This window comes from Pezoporus flaviventris, unplaced genomic scaffold (genome assembly GCF_033815535.1).
Source record: "Pezoporus flaviventris isolate CSIRO_AGI_PZ_B2104156 unplaced genomic scaffold, CSIRO_AGI_Pfla_v1 ptg000007l, whole genome shotgun sequence".
Lineage (NCBI taxonomy): Eukaryota > Metazoa > Chordata > Aves > Psittaciformes > Psittacidae > Pezoporus > Pezoporus flaviventris.
Window position 1 is genome coordinate 57,304,757 of NW_026892555.1, and position 18,955 is coordinate 57,323,711.

At 35.0% G+C, this 18,955-nt stretch overlaps 1 protein-coding gene across 2 annotated transcripts in view; it reads right to left on the reverse strand.

The window, feature by feature from the left end:
• Window positions 1–6,932: 6,932 nt before the first annotated feature.
• Window positions 6,933–18,955, reverse strand: part of RTTN (rotatin) — an 86,370-nt gene continuing 74,347 nt past the window's right edge. For both annotated transcript variants that reach the window (XM_061448886.1, XM_061448885.1), the window contains exons 43-49: window positions 15,753–15,830; window positions 14,108–14,234; window positions 12,628–12,830; window positions 10,659–10,926; window positions 9,368–9,471; window positions 8,958–9,027; window positions 6,933–7,307 (exon numbers count right to left, since the gene is read on the reverse strand). In XM_061448886.1, coding sequence (XP_061304870.1) covers window positions 7,225–7,307; window positions 8,958–9,027; window positions 9,368–9,471; window positions 10,659–10,926; window positions 12,628–12,830; window positions 14,108–14,234; window positions 15,753–15,830 — 933 coding nt within the window. In that variant the 3' untranslated portion in view covers window positions 6,933–7,224. The remainder of the gene's footprint in view (window positions 7,308–8,957; window positions 9,028–9,367; window positions 9,472–10,658; window positions 10,927–12,627; window positions 12,831–14,107; window positions 14,235–15,752; window positions 15,831–18,955) is intronic.

The following is an 18,955-nucleotide window of genomic DNA, read 5'->3' on the forward strand; positions in this document are numbered from 1 at the left end:
TAGTTTAACACTAAGCATCACCACTCACTTTCAACTACTTCTTGTTGGTTTGGCTGCTGCGTGGGTGCTGCACAGGGAGGGTTTCTGGCAACCTCCTGTCAAATGGCTCCACTCCTTCTTGTGTATTAATACACATTTATGAGGGATGCTTTGCAAACCTTAAATTATTGCAGAGCAATTTCAGGCAATGCAAGATTTTTCACTCAAGTGTAGCATCTTTATTAGGTCAGAAACCAGCATGCAGGTGAATTTAATATTTCTTTTAAAACTTATTTTTAATGCTGGAAGCCGTGCATCTTGCAGGCATGAAGCAACTACACCAAAGGAACAGTCTAAGGAACAGTTTCCTGAACTGTGGATTAATGAGCAGCTGATGTTTTAATTTACACAAAGAGATTAAAAATCACACCAAAAGTTTCAGAAAAACTGTGAATTCCAATGACATTGCTTCTACCTGCAGCAGAAGCTTGTGAGAGCCCTTTATGCTTCAGGGTTATTTGCCATTTACAAAAAACTTTCAAGGTGCACAGTATCAATTCGCAAAGACACATAGTCTCGGGATTCACCAAATTCCAGGTTCAGGAAGGCTCTGAAATTCAGATAAAGTAGCTTTAATTAGAAGCAACTTAAAAGTTTTTATTCAGGGGCTGTTATTCAACTCTGGAAGACACCTTTCTGAAAAAATCTCCTGCTGGGCATGAAGAACTCTGGCTGAAGACTGAGTCACACTCCAGCTGCCATAGTGATGGGAAAATGGCCCTCTGCAAATCGTCTATTACAGGGAGTACTGCAATGAAAACCAAGAGGAAGGACAATTTTCCCCTTCTTGATTTGGTGAAATCCGCTTTTGAAGCAGAAGCACTTTGAGCGTTTCTGCAACACTCTAAATTTGAATTATGTGATGAATACTGCTATTCTGATGCTAGTATGCTGGTTGCTGTTGCTTCAGTTGAGAATGCGTCTTTCTCTGCCTACCGAAACATTGACACCTGTATTCTCTCAAAACAGTTTTTGCAAGATCTAAACCAAGGACACAGGTGATCTTTTAACTCCCAGTATGTGTAAGGTACCGGCTCACAGGTAGCGAGGTCAAACACTCTCCTCTTCTGCTGCGTGCCATGAGGCACTGCACTGTTACTTAGGGTTATTGAAGGAGTGAGAATTGAAAATATTTGGATTAAAAGGCAATTGATCATATGTTTTTCAGCCTCAGATCAGCCTTCTGAAAATATTCTTAAATAGGAAGCTTTCTAAAGAAAGATAGGCAACACCAGTGAAAAACTGCAAGTTACTTATTCTAGTAAACAAAATCTTGTATTATCTACATGAAGCACTGGGGATTGACAGCCTGTTTTCTAATGGCTTTAAATGCTTCAGACTTTCAATCTACTAGCAGTGTTTCTTCTGAAATGTCATTTAAACTGTAACTGTAAGCTAGACATTACTCAACAGAAAGCAGTCATATAATATGCATGATTCGGGGTTGTTAACTTCAGGCTTCTCAAGACAGAGTATCGGCTTCGATACTAACAGTGAGAATCTGTATGGAGCGATTCTTCTGAAAGCAGACGCGACTTGGCCAGCATTAATTGTGAAAAGAAGCTCAGCAGAATTTCTTGACCTTTTTCCATCTTCTCCAAAAATTCTGTCCAACTGCACCAGTATTGCACTAAAATGGTTGACAAATCAAAGGGAATAACAATCAGCTTCTACCTAGCCTTATCAGCAGTGGACCAAGAATATTTAAGGCACCCCTAAACCAGTTTTTCCCTGATTTTCAGAGAGATGCAACAATTTGGAACTTGGTTGCAGTTTTTCTTTCTCATCATTGAAGTCAGAACCTGCATTCAGTCAGAGCTCTCCTGCTCTAAATAGAGTGAATCGGTAGCCTTTGACCAGTGTGTCTTTTCAAGAGATGCAGGTGAAAGCAGTCAGTCCTGTCTTGGAAGTCATGTTCAATGCTATGTCCTCATGGCTTGTGATCTCAGCCATACATGGCTTAGGCTGGTTCTCTCCTAGCATAACTTTACTGTGAAACAGTTATGGAGTTTTAAGGATATTGCTTATCTTAGTCCTGAACGTAGTTTGCTTTGTTTTTTTTTTCCAGAATATCCTGTAAAGCCACACAACATCCAAGTAAACAAAATACCAGACATGAGATAATAGAAGAGTATTTCTAACCAGCTACATCAGATTCCACATTTGGAAATCTTTTGTTTGCTACAAAATGCTTATTAAACAAGTATTCTAATACAAATAGATCTTGCTTGCAGGTTTAAAGCACTGCGTGTGTGATACATTTGGGTAAAGTACTTAAAACATCACACCATTGTTAATATGCATAATTTAGCATTAAGAAACTATTTTTTGCTTCTAGTAACTGTCATAACTATTTATTTTGATAATTACTTACTGGATTTGCAAGTGAAGGAAGCAAGGTTACCAAAGCTTTCAGCTTTTTACAGTGAAAAGCACATTCTCTTAAGTTGGAGGGCATCTTTCTGACAGGTTAGAAATACCAACAGGCTTGTATGCATTGCTTGTGCTTTGAAAATCATCAGTTGCATTTGGTAGCAGGAATTACTGTTACCCTCTGGGATTTCAGTAAAATCACATGAATGTTGGTCTTAAGTTGGGAAAAGGAGAAGAAACAACAGATGCTGCTTAGAAAAAATAAAGAGCAATAAAAACCTGAAATAATGCATGTACTTTTCAATAGAACAGCAAGAATTATTGAAATGTGTTTGAGTCTTGGTTTAATTTTATAAAATATTCTATTTCAGACTAGTTTGATAATAATGGCTGAACATATAGGTGGCATAATTGTTCACATTAAGAAGAATTAGAAATGCCAAATGAATTCAAGATTTGTGTATTTGATAGAATCACTGGCCAGAAGATTTTACATTACTGCATCTAAAAGGTAGATAAGGGCATGTCAGTAATCCACAACAAAGGAAAAGAGAGACAATAAAAGCAGAAAAACAATAGCACTGAAGTTAATAAAACTTTATTAGAATTCTCTGAAAAAATACATTTTAGACATATATAAAAAATAATAACCATTAATATATATATTAATTTAAAATCTTTATGAGACTACTGAGATTCCTTTATAAAGTAGATTATTTGTATTTTCAGCTGAAGTGGAAAGGAAATGCAAAAATTTTGTGGAAACAAGTTAATTTTTTGTTCTAAAGAGCTCGATCACATATTTATTACAAACACATTTAATTCCAACTGTCTCCCAACATTTCCATTTTGAATAAAAATTATAGAATCATATACAGAAATCACACATGGCTTGATTTCCATTAAAATTACATTTCTGTTCAGCAAAGACTTGCCCACACATGCTAAACACCAAGGATCAGGATCTAAAAGCTTAAAACCTCATAATCCCATTGGCAAGTGATCAGGAAGCTGGAATGAGGACATAACATCTGGATTGATCATTCAACATCGGTCCAGACGTTTATGAAGCATGAGTACATGAGAATCTAAGCATGTACATTTGCTGTAAATCAAATGCAGACTGACACGCTCCCTTTTGGATTTCGGAAAGCAAGTGCTGCGAGAATCTCTTCCAGTGAAAAAGGGAACAGCTTTCACATCATCTTTGGGTTTGGTTTTATTTTTCTCTAAAATGTGTGGTGGCTGAGATTGGCTTGGCAGTGGGAAGATGCAGCTGAATAGCAAACTGAATTGTAAAATCCCTACAGCACCTAAATGCTGTACACAGCTATAAAAATAAGACATGCTCAAGAGTAGCTGGCACTGAGCCAGAGGACACAGACCAACCTCATCCATGGGGCCAAACCTTTGTGGATTACACAACAAGGAGACTAACCAGCTCTTGGGAATGCCCAGAGGCCACACAGAATTGATGACTGAGGTTAGGTAATCATGAAAAAAGAAAGAGAAGGTAATGAATTAAGAACTTGCATCTTCTACGGTGTAGCACAGGAGCCAAAAGATGAGGTATAAAGGACTGAGGTTTGAAGGGATCATTTTTTCCTTTTTTTTTTTTTTTTTTTTCCAACCAGGAGAAACCTGAAATGCTCAGTACGGAAACTTTCCCTCCCCAGTCTGGCCAATATTGCTCCATCATTCCACTGAAGCTAGAAGCCTGTAAGTGCTGTAATTCCAAGTTTGATGTGGAGAGGAACCAATAAGAAATTCCACCAGGGGCTGTGTAGTTACTAGGATTGAGTGAGGAGAATCCATAGTTCCAAATTGCTGGAAAAGCAAAAAAATGTGCCTTACTCAAAGAAAATCTTCTGAAAATTTTCAAGTAGGCTTGAAAACCTATTACTCAAAGCTCTGAAAACTTCATCAGCAAGTCATTACTTAATGTCTCTATTTGGATGAAAACACACACAATCAAAACTAAATGATTTGAGTTTAATCCACATTTTTTTTACCACTCGAGCAAAAATCATTTCTTTGAAAGTTTTGAACGTGCAATAGATGACACATCAATCTTGAAAGTCTGAAAGCCTCAATTCTAGTGGATTTTATGTACAAGCCTCTTCTGAATTTACAGTAACTTCTTTCTTGATTATAAACTTCTCATAAAAGACAAAGCAACCCAGTAAGAGCATGATGTATTTGCAGTTAGTGCAAATGGTAATTGTGTTCTCTTGGATAAGTATTCTCAAGAGACTTTAGCTTGCATGGCCATGCCTTTTATTTAGAGACATTAGATACATGCTGAATATTACTTTTTAAATTCTGTAGTCTACTCAGTGAATCCATCTCCGCTTCAACTGCACTTTCCCCGGTAGGATAAGAAATTATTTTACAGCTCTTAAAATTTGAAGGTATTTTAGGATTTAATTTTCTTTGAAAACCCAAACATGATAAATATCACATCCTTGGAAATAGATACATCTCCAAAATTCCGAAATTAAGTTTAACTGTGAATGAGGTCTCAATATTTTCTTTCATGAAAGCTATGAAGACTAAAAGTTATTGTGAGACTAACTGAGCTAGTCTAAATGCCAGTGAACAGAAATTGTAGTCTCATTTATGTTTTATAATCCATTTTATTAACACGCAGGAATTCAGGATGCAGCCACTGTACATCCCTGATTTTTGAGGGAAAAAACAAAGGGAATGCTGATTTTTAAATAAATAAATGAATGAATTTGTTTTTCCTTAATCTTGAAGGAGTAAATTTTTAAGTATTCTGTGAAGAATGTGCACAATGTGAATACAGTACATGCCCTTTGAAGCTAAAAATTGTTTGGTGTTGCTGCTCAGGAAAATCAAATCAGAAGTATTTACTTCTGCCATTGCTGCAGGTGCTTCCCAAAATTATAAAATGTTGTAAAACACTGAGAAAATAGTGGTTACATCTATGCTCATTTTGGGATAAACAGAGCACTTGCACTAAGGCTTACTGCAACAGCAAGTGTATTCATAATTTATCTGGATTTTTCAATATGAATAATTCCTTCAAGAACTTGTACAGCTCAGTAAAATTGAAATGTTTTATATACAGCAAGCATCCGGTTCTTTTGTTATTTTATTGTACTTATATTTAATGAGGCCATTCAACTAATGCAGACCTATTTCACCTCACTAGGTTCATGTGTACTTCTACACTTTGAAAGAGTGTTGAATGGTTACATCCATTAGACTTAATTTGGCATTAAGTACTTTCATTCTTTGTGTCTCTAAAAAAGAAAGCAAACTGGCAAACAATCTGAGTTTTGACCAGTAACCTGATTTATGAGAGAAATCATTGGGGTCAGTCAAGTATGCTGAAACATAAGTCTCTGAACAGAGACTTGGCACTTGCTATTCCAAGGGGAAGAGACACACACACACCCAAAGCCCACGCAGACCTGTCTGCTGAGTGTTCCCTTGCCCTGCAGCTTATAGCTCTGCAATACTATGGGATGAGCATGACAGCACTTAACAAATGCTTTGCAAGTTACAATAATTATGCAATGTATCAAGTGGGAATGAATCAGGCTCTGGTGCTGCTTTTTGTTAGGTGGAGGAGCGGAAGGTTAGCTGATAATTACATTTCTAGTAATGATTTAATCCAGCCACTCTAAGTGTCATGCTTATGTCAGCTGAATAATTTCAAGTCACACGTTATTCAAGTATTTCAAGTTATTTATAAGCATCACAAATCAAATAAACAAAATCCCCTCTATCGGTGGAATATACTTCCAGTAACTGGTTAGAAAGACTAATTGCAGGTAGACATGACCTTGGTACAACCCTATTAGAGATGTTATCAAAGTTGTGCTTTCTATTTGCTCCCTTTAAGCTGCCCCTGACAGAAAATAAAAAACTTTAGGTGTTGAAGGAAATGGAAACACCCTGCTAGAATGTTTCAGAAGCACGTTTAGCAAAACTGTCATGTGTTCAGGCATCAATGTGTTTTTCTTTCAAACTCATTCAGAACAGATTACTAGAAAGCTTATGACAATAGTTATATAGTAGCAGTTCAAAGATAACACAGGCCTGGATATCAGACTGTTTTTTTCCTTAGGGAAAATATTTGAAGTGCTTATAAATTGCAAACCAACAGATTATGTCTCAAGTATTTTCTACAACGTTGTAACATAACTAGAACTGATAACACATACCTCCCATCCCAAATAAACTGCTATATTAACATAACTGTCACCTGTAAATACCAGCAATTGAGAGATCTTTTTCAACTGTTAGCATCTTAAATAAAAAAGAAAAAGCAACAGTTTGAACTGAAAACTGTTGAAAATAAAACACACCTTACTGTTCTATACCTAATAGGTATAACATACGACTGCCAAATTTTCATTTCTTGAACCACAGTATGTATTGTGCACATGTACAACATTACAAATGACAATCCACTGACAACAAATGCTGATTTCAACTAAAAACCTCTTTATTAAGATGCAAAACAGCAATATGAATACTTTACAATTTCAATGCATAATTTAGGAAAATTACTGATTTTTCACATCCTTTTCATCTGTACATTCCTTCTTCTGTGTACATACTATACATAGCACCATTATGATTTGCCACTGGGATTACATTACTGCGTTTAGTGCGATTTCTTTGGTTCAAAGTGATGAACTTCTTCCTCAAAGGCTTCATAAACTTCCTCCATTGCATATATGCTGCTGCTACAGATCCATGAATTAGAAGTGTTTCCTTCAAATTTATCACTGAGTAAGCTGTCCACTTTCAATATAAATCATTATCTGATGATGATTAACAATCAAGAAGCTGCACTATATTCTCTAAGCATTTTAAATAGTAGGCATGTAGCTCATTTTCTTCTGGCTGTGGAATAGCTAAAAGGAAATAAAAACCCCATGGTTTGAACTTCTAGTTAATTCTTAATAAAAAAATTACTTTTCAAAAATTGCATCAAATGCTTTGCTAGAACTCATTTATGATCTTAACCTGTATATTAATGAGTAGCAAATCAAGTACTCATACTTTATGCTGCAAATTCTGTTTTTTCGTTTTGTTTTGTTCAAAGGCTAGATTTTCGCACCTTTCCAAGCCCCCGCTTGGTTGTGACAAAAAAGTGACAACTGCCTTTTGGTTATGCTATGTTACAATCAAGTCATGCTTTGTTCTTCCTCAAACTTCTTCTTGGGCTCAACAAAGTGAGAAACATAAAATAACAATAGCCATGTTGAAAAATTCCCCCATTTACACTCAGAAGAACAATCTACCATTTTAGCCCAATTATTACTGTAACATGATCAAGGGGTACTTACTAGGGTAGGCTAGTTGAGAACCTTAATGCAGGAAAATAGAGACTGCAACTTCACATGACTGTAAACTGCAACAATTACAGTTCATACTCAATAACTTCATATCATACTCAGTATTCTGATACTTCAGTGGTTATTGAATTAAAAATTGCTATTTCAGTCTAGAACGTCATGTTCTAAAGCAGTACCTAAATAAATGGGGATTAATATTATGAGGCACTGGTCTGAAAAAGATACATATTTCTACCTTGCTGATTCAACATACTGTTCTGAAAATTCCCTGATTAGTGGTAGTTATGCTACAAAGAACAACAAAAACTTACCTATAAATTAACACACTATGAATATATGAAATGTTGCATCTGTTATATTTAATAATTGACTTTGTAACAGATGAGATTGAAACAGTACGCTGACAAAATCAATGGATTTAGGTGACAGTACAGAAGGATTAGCATGAGATAGTCTATCAAGAATACATCTCCTTATTAGTATACTAACAAACACTGGTTAACGTGCAGAAAATCTGTGGCAATTCAGTTGTGCGAAGTACTATGGGAACCTGGTATCATAAGCCCCCCCAGACTGATAAACCTATTTAACGACATCTATCAAGCAATTAAAATGAGACATTTGCATATTTCTGCAAGATCAGAGTGCTCCAATAAACCCCAGCTACAGACCAGTGTTTGAACACACTTCACAATAAATACTCTAGAACTGAAGATGGCAACCTATCATATGAAAGCTATTCAAATGATAGTTACATTCAGTTAGTTAAGCAAAAAACTCAAGTCTTCAGAAAGTCAGCTAACTCATGGTACAGTATTTTAAGACTGGCACAATGATCAGTTCTGATGCCTTCCCTTCGTGGCTGAACACAGTGATGCTGAGCACTGTTAAGCAAAGTCACTGCTAGATGAACAACTTATTGCAAACTTTGCTGCAAGCACAATCAGAACTACAGTTACAAACCAATCTTAGCAATCACCTGAGGTATTATTTATGATATGTTAACCAAGAGGCATTTTTCTATATCTGTATTTTTAAGACGCCTAACCATAAACCATATTATTACTCATGATTTTAGAGACAAAAGTATCCTTTGAAAAAACTGTAGCACAACAAAAACTTACTGCGATTATATAAATTGAAATGTATTCACAATCTGATTGACGAAAAACCACAGAATTGGTATTATTTGCAAATAAGACTTACTTTTCTTCGCTAAAGAATAAGCCTCATCTATTATTCTCCTTATTGATGGATTCTTCAAAGTCACTTTTGCCTGTAGCACACAAAACCAAATAGTGATATGATTTTCTTCCCCACATGTTCACACTTTAACAGTGAAGCTTAGAAAATTAATATAATTCAGCAGAATCTTAGAATTATCACATGACTATATCATCATACAGATTGCATTTATATAAGCAATCACAAATCACAGAGGACAAGCTGCTTCCTTACCATGTTGTTTAACCTCCTAGTCAGAGCACCTATGCGAATACAAAAATAAAATGGAACTGCTACTATAAACTTCACTTTTATTTACTTAAAGGTTGCTGTATTGTTTACAGCATAAAAGTTACATTACAAATTTTTCAAGTATTTCTCAAAATGCTAACCTTCTGATAGTTGTGAAGCAAAGCCCAAAACGAAGCTGCTCCTATTCTCTGAACATCACAACTGTCACTTTCCAAACAGCCAGACAGGACTGCAATCGCTTTATCTAATGAAGAAAATAAAACACAGCAAAACAAAACAAAAAAAAAAAAAGAAAAAAGAAACCACAAAAAAAACAAACTGCAACTAGAAAATATAATCAAACCCACACAAATACATATACATGTCTCAGTATTTTGGAGCACACTTATTTTTATGACAAGTATTGTATGTCAGAGGAATTACACAAACTTTATTATCCAATTAAATTTAAATGTGCTTATGAAATTGGCAGACTGCATTCAAAGAAGTGTTAAAAAGAATACAGCAAAACAAAACTAAGCAAGGTAAACATTAGGCCATCAGTAATAAAACATGCACAGCCATCAGCTATGCAGAGACTGAGTAAGCCATGAAACTGTTTTACAACTCCCAGTATCCACAATTAGAGCCACATCAGGATGGAAATTAAGATGTTTTTATTTTCCTTAGTACTTATTATGTAGATGATTTCTAACCAATGAGAAATATTTGCCACCTCATGGTAGGTGCCTTAATTTCTTAGCTTTGCTCTGAAGCCAGACTCCTCAAGTTTGCTTACCCACTTTGTGATAAAAAAATCACAGATTATGGAACTGAGTAATGTATGCTTAATTAAGCAGCAAATCAGCCCCTTAGGAAAAAAAGAAAAGCATGGACACTATAGAAAACCTACTGAGAAAGACAGGTTCCTTTTTTGCAGTTAAATAGGGGAAACAGGCCTTTTACCAAAAAAAATGAGAAAAAAGTTCTGTGAATGCTGTTACATTAAATATACATGCCATGACATAACACAAAATAGTTTGTCTCATCATTTGTGACTTGCGGGAGCTAATACATTTTGTCCGACTGAAAGACAGGATCTTCATTTATTTCAAACTGACTGACACAAAGGATCCCTTCAAAACCTCCCTGAAAATGAGCTGTTTGAAAAAACTGCAAAAATCCTTTTATTCATCATGTGTTACTATATATTATCAGTCTCATCTTTTATATTTTTAACTTTTTGCTTTTGCTTCTGTTATATATTATTTGATTTTCTGCCAAAATATATGTTCTGTAATTACTTCTACAAAAATAATTTTTATGAAAATGCTTTTCTAAACAACAATATTGTGTTTGTGGTCAGTAACTGAAATTGCAACGAAAACATGGTATTTTGGAAGGCCCAATATTCTCAGAGTAAAATAGCCTGAATACCTTTAAGATACTTACCATTAGCTAAAATCTTTGGCTTATTAGTTGTACTAAAACAAATGTTATGTAGAATAAGAAGTGCTAGATGTTGGCTGCTTTTGTGTTTGTATTTACACATTTCCACAATCTGGTCTAAAAACCCATTTATCTTCATAATCATCTGCTGTCCCTCTTCTCCAAAAGATATGTTCAGTAGCAGCTTTAGCCAAAGAGTAGACACATTTCCAGGATTTTTATTACTTCCTTTCGGTAATGAAAGAGACAGAAAGTTCTGCAGGAAGTTACTCTGTCAGACGGAAGAAGAAAGATGTTAGAAATTATAGTAGTCCATGTTTTGTGCATTGCTGTCTGACCTTCCAGTCTTCACACTTGACCAAAACTTAGTATTAATGTTTCATTTACATATTTCAGGGAACCCATTATTATAGTCAGGAATTTTTGAAAGAATTGCATGTGAAAAAGTATCCACATCTTGGTTAAAATGTTAATATGGTAAAATACATTTTCTTCTGTAATAATTTATGCAATGTAGTTACAGAAAAGTTGACCATATTTCTTTAAAGGCTAATTCCCATACATAAGCTTCTTACTATGCACTTAGCATTTATGCCAAAAAATAAGCTAGAAAAAATTTAAGTGAATCAATGTACTACTTAATTCATTCTTGATTCCTTAGTTATTATTGCTTTTATTAGCACATGTTAAAGAGATCACAGAATATCTCAAATTGGAAGGGACTTAATAAAGGATCTACAGTCCCACACCCCCTTCACTGACAGCCATAGGAATGTTGTCTGGTTTTGTAAGCTTTGAAGAAAGAGATCAGTGTGTTGATGTGGCATACACTACTCCTTCCTAATCTCAGTGTTTGCCTCCACTGTAAGGAGACTCTGAGCAAATGAAAACCTGTTGCATGGGAGAAAAGTTCTAAGGCAACACTCCTATGACTATGATGAAACAAATCCTTGACTAAATATTCCCAACCTCACAGACTTTCAACAACACATACAAGCATCTAGTTACAAGCTAACAATCCAGCATAAAACCTCATTGTGGTTTTATTCACATGAATGTAATATTGGCAATTTAATTTTAACAGATGGAATTAACAACTCAGCATTGCTTACACTTATGAAAGCAGAGCTCAGGAGAGAGAACAAAGACTAAGTATTATCACACTAGAGAGGAACTCTGAACACAGCAAAAGCCAAACCAATTCACAGACCAACTACCATAGAAAAGAACTCAAACTATCACAAAGTTTGAGTTTCAGCAATTTTATAACTGTATGACCAGATTTTACAGAATTAGCACTACAAAAAGACCATACTTCTCCCTGCCTTCTCTAACAGGCAATTAGGTACAAGCACAGAACACTGTTAATGTAAATTGAGATAAATTGTTGAAATTATTGAACTACTATAAAAGATCCTAAAAACAAACACACTTTTTATAAATTCTACTGTGTTAGCTAGTTTTATCATATCACCACTGTAGCTGAGGTTCTACATGGTTTGACTGCTTAAGGTGTTGAATTTATTTAAATGATCAATGATAAATTTTAACAAAACAGATTTCTCAAAAAAAAAATTCATTAAATAGAGCGAGGATCATTCAATATGCAAATTAAAAATGGAAAAGATAGTACTTATATATTCTTATTTATAAAATAACTAGATTTCTAACAGCCAATTATAGACATGCAGGACATCTCTTAAACTATAACTTACAATTTCACTGAAATTCAGAGGTTATAAAAAGCTCTAGTAAAATTTGGCTCCGTATGCTTTTTCTGCTCAGACTATGAACAGGACTGAATTACATGATTCTCTTTGGGAACAGTAACACAACTGAGGAGACAATGGCTTTGATTTCTGCAGAAGCATCTCCATAAGATCACAGAACATTCCATACTGAAATACGAGGGTTTATTAAAAAGGAAAATGCATCCATCACATTCCTAATATCAAGAATATTATGTACTTACCTTCTGAATAATGCCTTTACAGTCATGAGACAAAGCAAGGTTAGAAAGAAGACAAAAGACCACCTGCTGGATTGGGCTGTTATCATTTGACAACTGGGAAGCCAATTTCAAGACGTTATGCATTAATGAACTGCCAGCTGCACTTCGTGCAGATGGAAGTGATGATGATTGTCCACCACTGGCCCAACAAAGTGAAGTACAACCTTAAAAAAATTGAATGTTTATCATATGAGAAATGCACATACACTTAAAAAATAAAATAAAATCTATAGAAAGGGCAGTCTAACAGCTCAAAGATTGAGATGGGACTTTTGAAAGGAGTGTGTTTATTTTTTTCTTTGAACCACAGTGAAGTCAGTGGGACATGCTTTGAATAGAAATGTGCAGTTTTTAACAGCTGAAAACATCTACATGTATTTCTTTCTTTGACTACACTAAGGGGAAGTGGTTAACCAGTTCAGAGTAGGTAAGTTTGGGTCACCTCATAAATCAACTGTTTTGAACAGAAACTAAAAATCCGATGAAACTAAAACTACTTGTCCTTATTAGCAATGAGTTAAGAAACAAGAAAGACCATCAGGACTTCAGCTTGACTTCCAGTACATCACAGGACATTACATTTTAATTTTATATCCTGTGGTTGACTAATACATATGTGACCATTCTTCAGTCCACATTAAAAAAAAAGTCTTTAATAAAAAAAGAAATAAAAAGGCATCACGAGCTCATTTAGTTAATGAGGACATTAACTAAAAAACATGGTTAAAAAGCTCAGAGACTGTTCAGTTAGTACATTTTAACCATGTTAACTCTTTTATGGTATCTTGACAGGGAGAAATTAACAGATAGTTATATATCTCTTCAAGCCACTAGCATATCATTACCTGAGTCAATAACCAGGATATGGAATGAGACAAATTCATATCGGTGGAAAAAAAAAACACCAAAAACTATTACTCATAAATAGAAATAAAAGATTTTCAAATGACAGAGAGAATCCTTATGAAAAATACACAAATATAAACTAGTGAGACCAATGCACAAATAAATGGAAGAAATTTAGTATGGAATTAAATTATATTATTGTATATATCAAAACCAGAATGCTCTCAGTAAGGGCTGAAGTACAAACTATATGAAGTACTGATACATTGTTCTTCAAGAGAGAATTCCTAGAGTAGTATTTTTATAGAATATTATTCAGTTTGGCAAGACTTTCACTTTAACCTTCAAACATAATGGTTTGAATTTAATGCTATTTAATCCTTTAATACAATTGTACTCTTGCTAAATCCAATAGACTGAAACAGGATCTGAAAAAAAGTCTTGCATGTATTAAAATAAAAATTCTTGATAGACTTTGATGGACCAGGGCTTTTACACTTCCCTGTTATGGTATTAATAAACATTCTAAAAGTTTTTCTGTCTTAATTATTGGTTAAATATTTTGATGTATTACATCATAAAGTGACTCTCCTACCTGCAGGATAGTTTGCAGTGTAGACACAAAGCAAATGCAGAGCTATTTGCATTGAGGAGTCATCCATTAAAAACCATGGCCATAGTGAATGCAGAACAGGAACAAGATGAGCTTTGAGTGCTGCCATCTACAAGAACATGAGGAAGAATTTAAACTGCTATACTATTAAATACTTTGAAAATGAAGCATAAACAGAATGAGAAAAGCGTATTTTTATCTTATTGCATCCCGTTATTTTGCTGTAAAAGATTGTAGGGAGAGAACTGACACCCTAATTTCAACACTAATGAAACCAATTCTATCCCAGTCAAAACCAGCACTCATTTTAATTACTGAGACATGCAAACAAAATTTTATTCATTCCAACTGTGGTTGTTCAAGAGCTCCCTATTCTAAAGTTTTGTTCTACTCCAACTAAACTAATTATTAGAACTCAAAATGCATGGAAATAGAAGACTGCAGTTCTACAGAGCAAATGATAGAAAACTTCAGCTACCAACTGCAACTTCCTCCTCTTTTCCAAGAAATTGTCTCTGCCAACCAAGAAATTCGGTCTCCCTGACCGAAACAAAACAAAATATTCCACAATATCTCTTATCTGATATTATGACACAATAAAATTATGGGGACCTTAAGGACAATGAGATGGCTTATTCAGGACCATAGTTTACATGATACTGTATATAGAAAAGTGGTGCTAACACATGCCCACAATATGGATACTTCTGGAAGGTCTGGAAATCTTGGGTTTCCACCAGTGCATTTGCTAAAAGTAGCACAAGTTGTACCACAGTGCCAAGACAAATTTAACCGTGAAAGAGAAAATGGGAATAAATGTGTGAAAGGCATCAGCAGTAAGACAGAGTAGTGATCAGAAAGGAAGAACACAGGAAAGAATGAAAGAAATGTATAAGTTTCCCCATGTTAAAAGCAGGTAAGCAGAAGAACCAAAGTAGAAAAGAAATTGAAAAGCACAAACTAAAAAAAAACCAACAAAACAACAAAGAATGTGGAATGAAAAGAAGAAATTCAAAACAAGATTTTGAGCAAGGAAAATTATGAAAAAAAAACCCAAGATGAAATTAAAAATGTACCTTGCAAGATTAGTGTAATTTAACTCAAAGAAAAATAAATACCAAATTATTATTTAGGGTTTGGGATTTTGTGGGGATTTTTTTGTGTGTTTTTTGGGGGTGTATGGTTTATTTTTCTTTTGCTTGTTTGTTTGGGTTTTCTGTCTTTCAGAAAGGGAAAGGAAAAGAGAGAGTAAAGAAGGAAAGGAAACATAACTTTCCAAGATCTGAAGTATCTCTCTTATGTGACTTATGGCCCCACACCTTTCCTCACATCCATTTTTTACATTATATGCTTTTAAAATTGCAATTATTAATTTCAGCAAACAGAAGTGCATATAAAGGACAACAGCCATCTAAAACTTTGGTAGATGATGTTTCAATAAGAACATTGATTTCCTGTGCATGTATGAAATATTCTTAGGAGGCAGGAATTTAAAATATTCCTTCCATTAATACCAGTCTTTAATTAAGCCAGCTTGAAAATAACTTCAAAGTAGAAAAAAAATAAATCAAGATCTTCATTCATTGACTGAATGTGCTCACATTATTTTAAGAGTAAGAATACTTACTTTACATTCTTCATTTTGAAAGAGGCAGTTTCTGAGGAGCTGCATAGAACACCTTAACTGTTTGTTAAGGTTATCCTCCTATCCAGAGAAATATATTTGAAGATCATCAGCAAAAGACCAGAATTAATTTTGTACAAGAACAAAAGCAATTTCAAAGGAGAGATGCAAATTTAAGACATCAACACTTCGGACACATCTCTGCAACAGTTTCCTTCTCATCTCAGGTAGGATCCATCTCAGCTAGCTTTAAACACTAGTATACTAAAAACATTTATAACAAGTTACTACTAAAGACATTTATGTTAAGTTACTTGGAGTCATTCTCATCTCTCTTTATAACCCACAGACACTATTTCTAGGGGCACTGATCTGGCCAAATGCAGAGATCAGTAATGTAGAACTCCATATCACTTATAACTAATGAAGAATGGGTGGGAACACTTTCTGAGTATTTGTTCCACCCTAAAGCAGACATCTAAAACAAGTCAAATGAATCACTCCCTAGAAGCACCTATTTTTCTTCCTTGGATAACAACAAGGATAAACTAGCTCTGTCCTACAGATCTCTGCATTTGGTCAGACCGATCTATCCTTATATTCTCAGTGTATTGGTTCCCTATCCAAAATAATAGGAATAGTTTCCATCCTGATAAGAATATTACAAAGATAAATACAAACCTTTGCATAGTAAAGTCCTATACTGAGATTCAAATATGCAAGTAGACAAAAAAAAAAAAAAATCTATCTTTGTGACAGCACTGTGACACTAAAAGGCTAATAATGGCTGACCTAACTTTTATAAAGTTGACATACTAAACCACTTCTGAAAGACAATCAAATTACAATACCTTGTTCACCACAGCAGACTATTTCTGTTCTATCAAACATAAAGGAAGAAAAATACAAAATAGGATTCTTGCTTAATCACAGGAAAGGTGACGCAATGATACTTGCTTATAAATCATATTGCACAGTTGATGACATTTAGAGAAGAAGTAAAAGCCTACATCAAAAAAGTTAATGAAAGTCAGGTGTAAGATGAAAAAGAAACACGAGTAGTAACTCTAAGATGCTCCTTCAAGGAACTCCCACACTGTTTATTTATTTAACAAATACAAATACCACTAAATCCTATAAAATGCTACAACTACAACTTATATTTATGTTAAACTTCAATAAGGTTGAAAAAGCTACAGACTGTTGATGGTACTGTCTGTATTTACTTGTTTTAGGTTACCTGGATTTTTACTACGATACTATTTTGAGGTGTTTTGGTTCTCTTTCTCATTTTTTTTCTTTTTTTTTTTTTGAAAGCTTAGCTATTTGTAAGTAGTTTTCATGCCCTTAGTTAAGATCACAGTAACTATGGTGAACAAAAAGGAATATCAGGTAAAACAGTTAAAAGAAAAGAAAGAGAAAAAGAAAAGAAGCTCCGATAACTTCACTTTGAGAACTCTGTCCCGGAGTGGGCTGGGGGGCAGTTTTGTGAATCATCAGCTGAATCTTACTTTTCCTCATGTGAAGCTAGACTGCTTGTCATTATGTACCATATATGATGAACAGCACAGTTACATATGATATAGCAACCTACAGTCCCAGCTCAGCAAAGAAATCTACCACAAAGCCTTTTGTAAATCTCTTTCAAATAATTCTTAACTAAACAGTGTTTCTGACCCTTCTCAGAGGTTCTTTTCTGTCAGGTTTTAAATTCCTTCTACATTTAGGAAAAGAACAAATGTCCTCAGATTTTCCCTTCTCAACCCAAGAAATATCAACCTTGCTGTACATAACCAGGGCAGGACACCTTCCAGCCTCCACCCATTGAACAAAGGATAACAAATGTGCTTAGGAGATCTCAAGGAAAAATATGGTAGCTTTCAAATGTCAAGGTCAAACTCAAATTCTTTTAAGAGCTCACTGTTATAAAACACAGTTCCACACTCACAAATCAAGGCTAATGTCTGGATCTGCCAACGCCTTGGAGAAAAATACTATTGGGCTCAAACAATGCAGAAATATCCTGCAGGAAGATGCTTTCCGCAGTTTCTGCTTTATGTGGACGTGGACAAGATATCAAAGTTGACAGCAGAGGTTATTGTTTGCATTTTAAAAATTCTTTCAGATGAAAGTGGTAGAAAACAACAGATTGCACAAAAATCTTATGAAACGCTTGTCTGATAGTAAGAAATAATCTATGTCTAGGTGTGTTAAGCGAGAGCTGGCTGATGTGAGAGTCTGGAACAACTGGAAGGGAAGTTATTAAAAAAAAAAAAAAAGGCTGAAGAAATTGTGAATGTAGAGAAGAAACTGGGAGTACAAGTGGTGGAAGGACCAGGAGGTAAAAAACCAACTCTGACAAGAAGTTATAGCCAGGGACAATTGAGTCTGATGATAAGAGACTGTGACATCCAGACCAAATATGCAGGAGGACGGAAAACAAATTAGAATTGGAAGCCAGATAATACGACAATGTAGAGAATAAAAAACTGTGACTTACATGTGCAAGCAGGATTGGTTTTGGGGTGTGGAGAAGACTGACTCAGTACAGAGACAAACAACAACAAAGTGGCTAGCACTAGTTGAAAGACAGAGAGAAAACCTGAGAAACAGAAAAAATACTATTGTGGAAAACAGATGGGAAAAATTGGCTGGATTGGGTAGGACCATGAAGTCAAGGCTGAAAATCCAAGTATGTCTGAAAATAATACAGTACTCTTAGATATTGCTGTGAGCTAAATACATATAAATTGCAAGCACTAACAGGTGACAAATGCATGAACATGTATGTGTGTGAATGTCTGAAACTGAACTTTAGAATTGTCAACCAGAAGCCTGCTAGCTCCTGGCTTCAACCAGAATGGGCTAGTTCCTAATTCTAATAACCTGGACTAAAAATGCAAAGTCCTGAATCCTCCAATTACTGAAAAGACATGAGACAGAACCACTAATTCTGAGGCCTATCATGCATTGTATTTAGCATATAGGATATTTAGATTAAGGAAACAGGAGCTTAAGAGTTCTGGAAAGAAAAGTTGGGTGGCAACAAGGATTTCTGAAAAGAAACGGTCTCTGAAAGAAAGAGTCACTGCAAGTGAGAGAAGATCCAGGAGACCAGAGAGACACATGGAGAGAAACATCGGTGCATGCCCAGGGTCTCTGGCCAGTAACACCCAAGACTGGTAACTGAGCAGCTGCAAAGCACC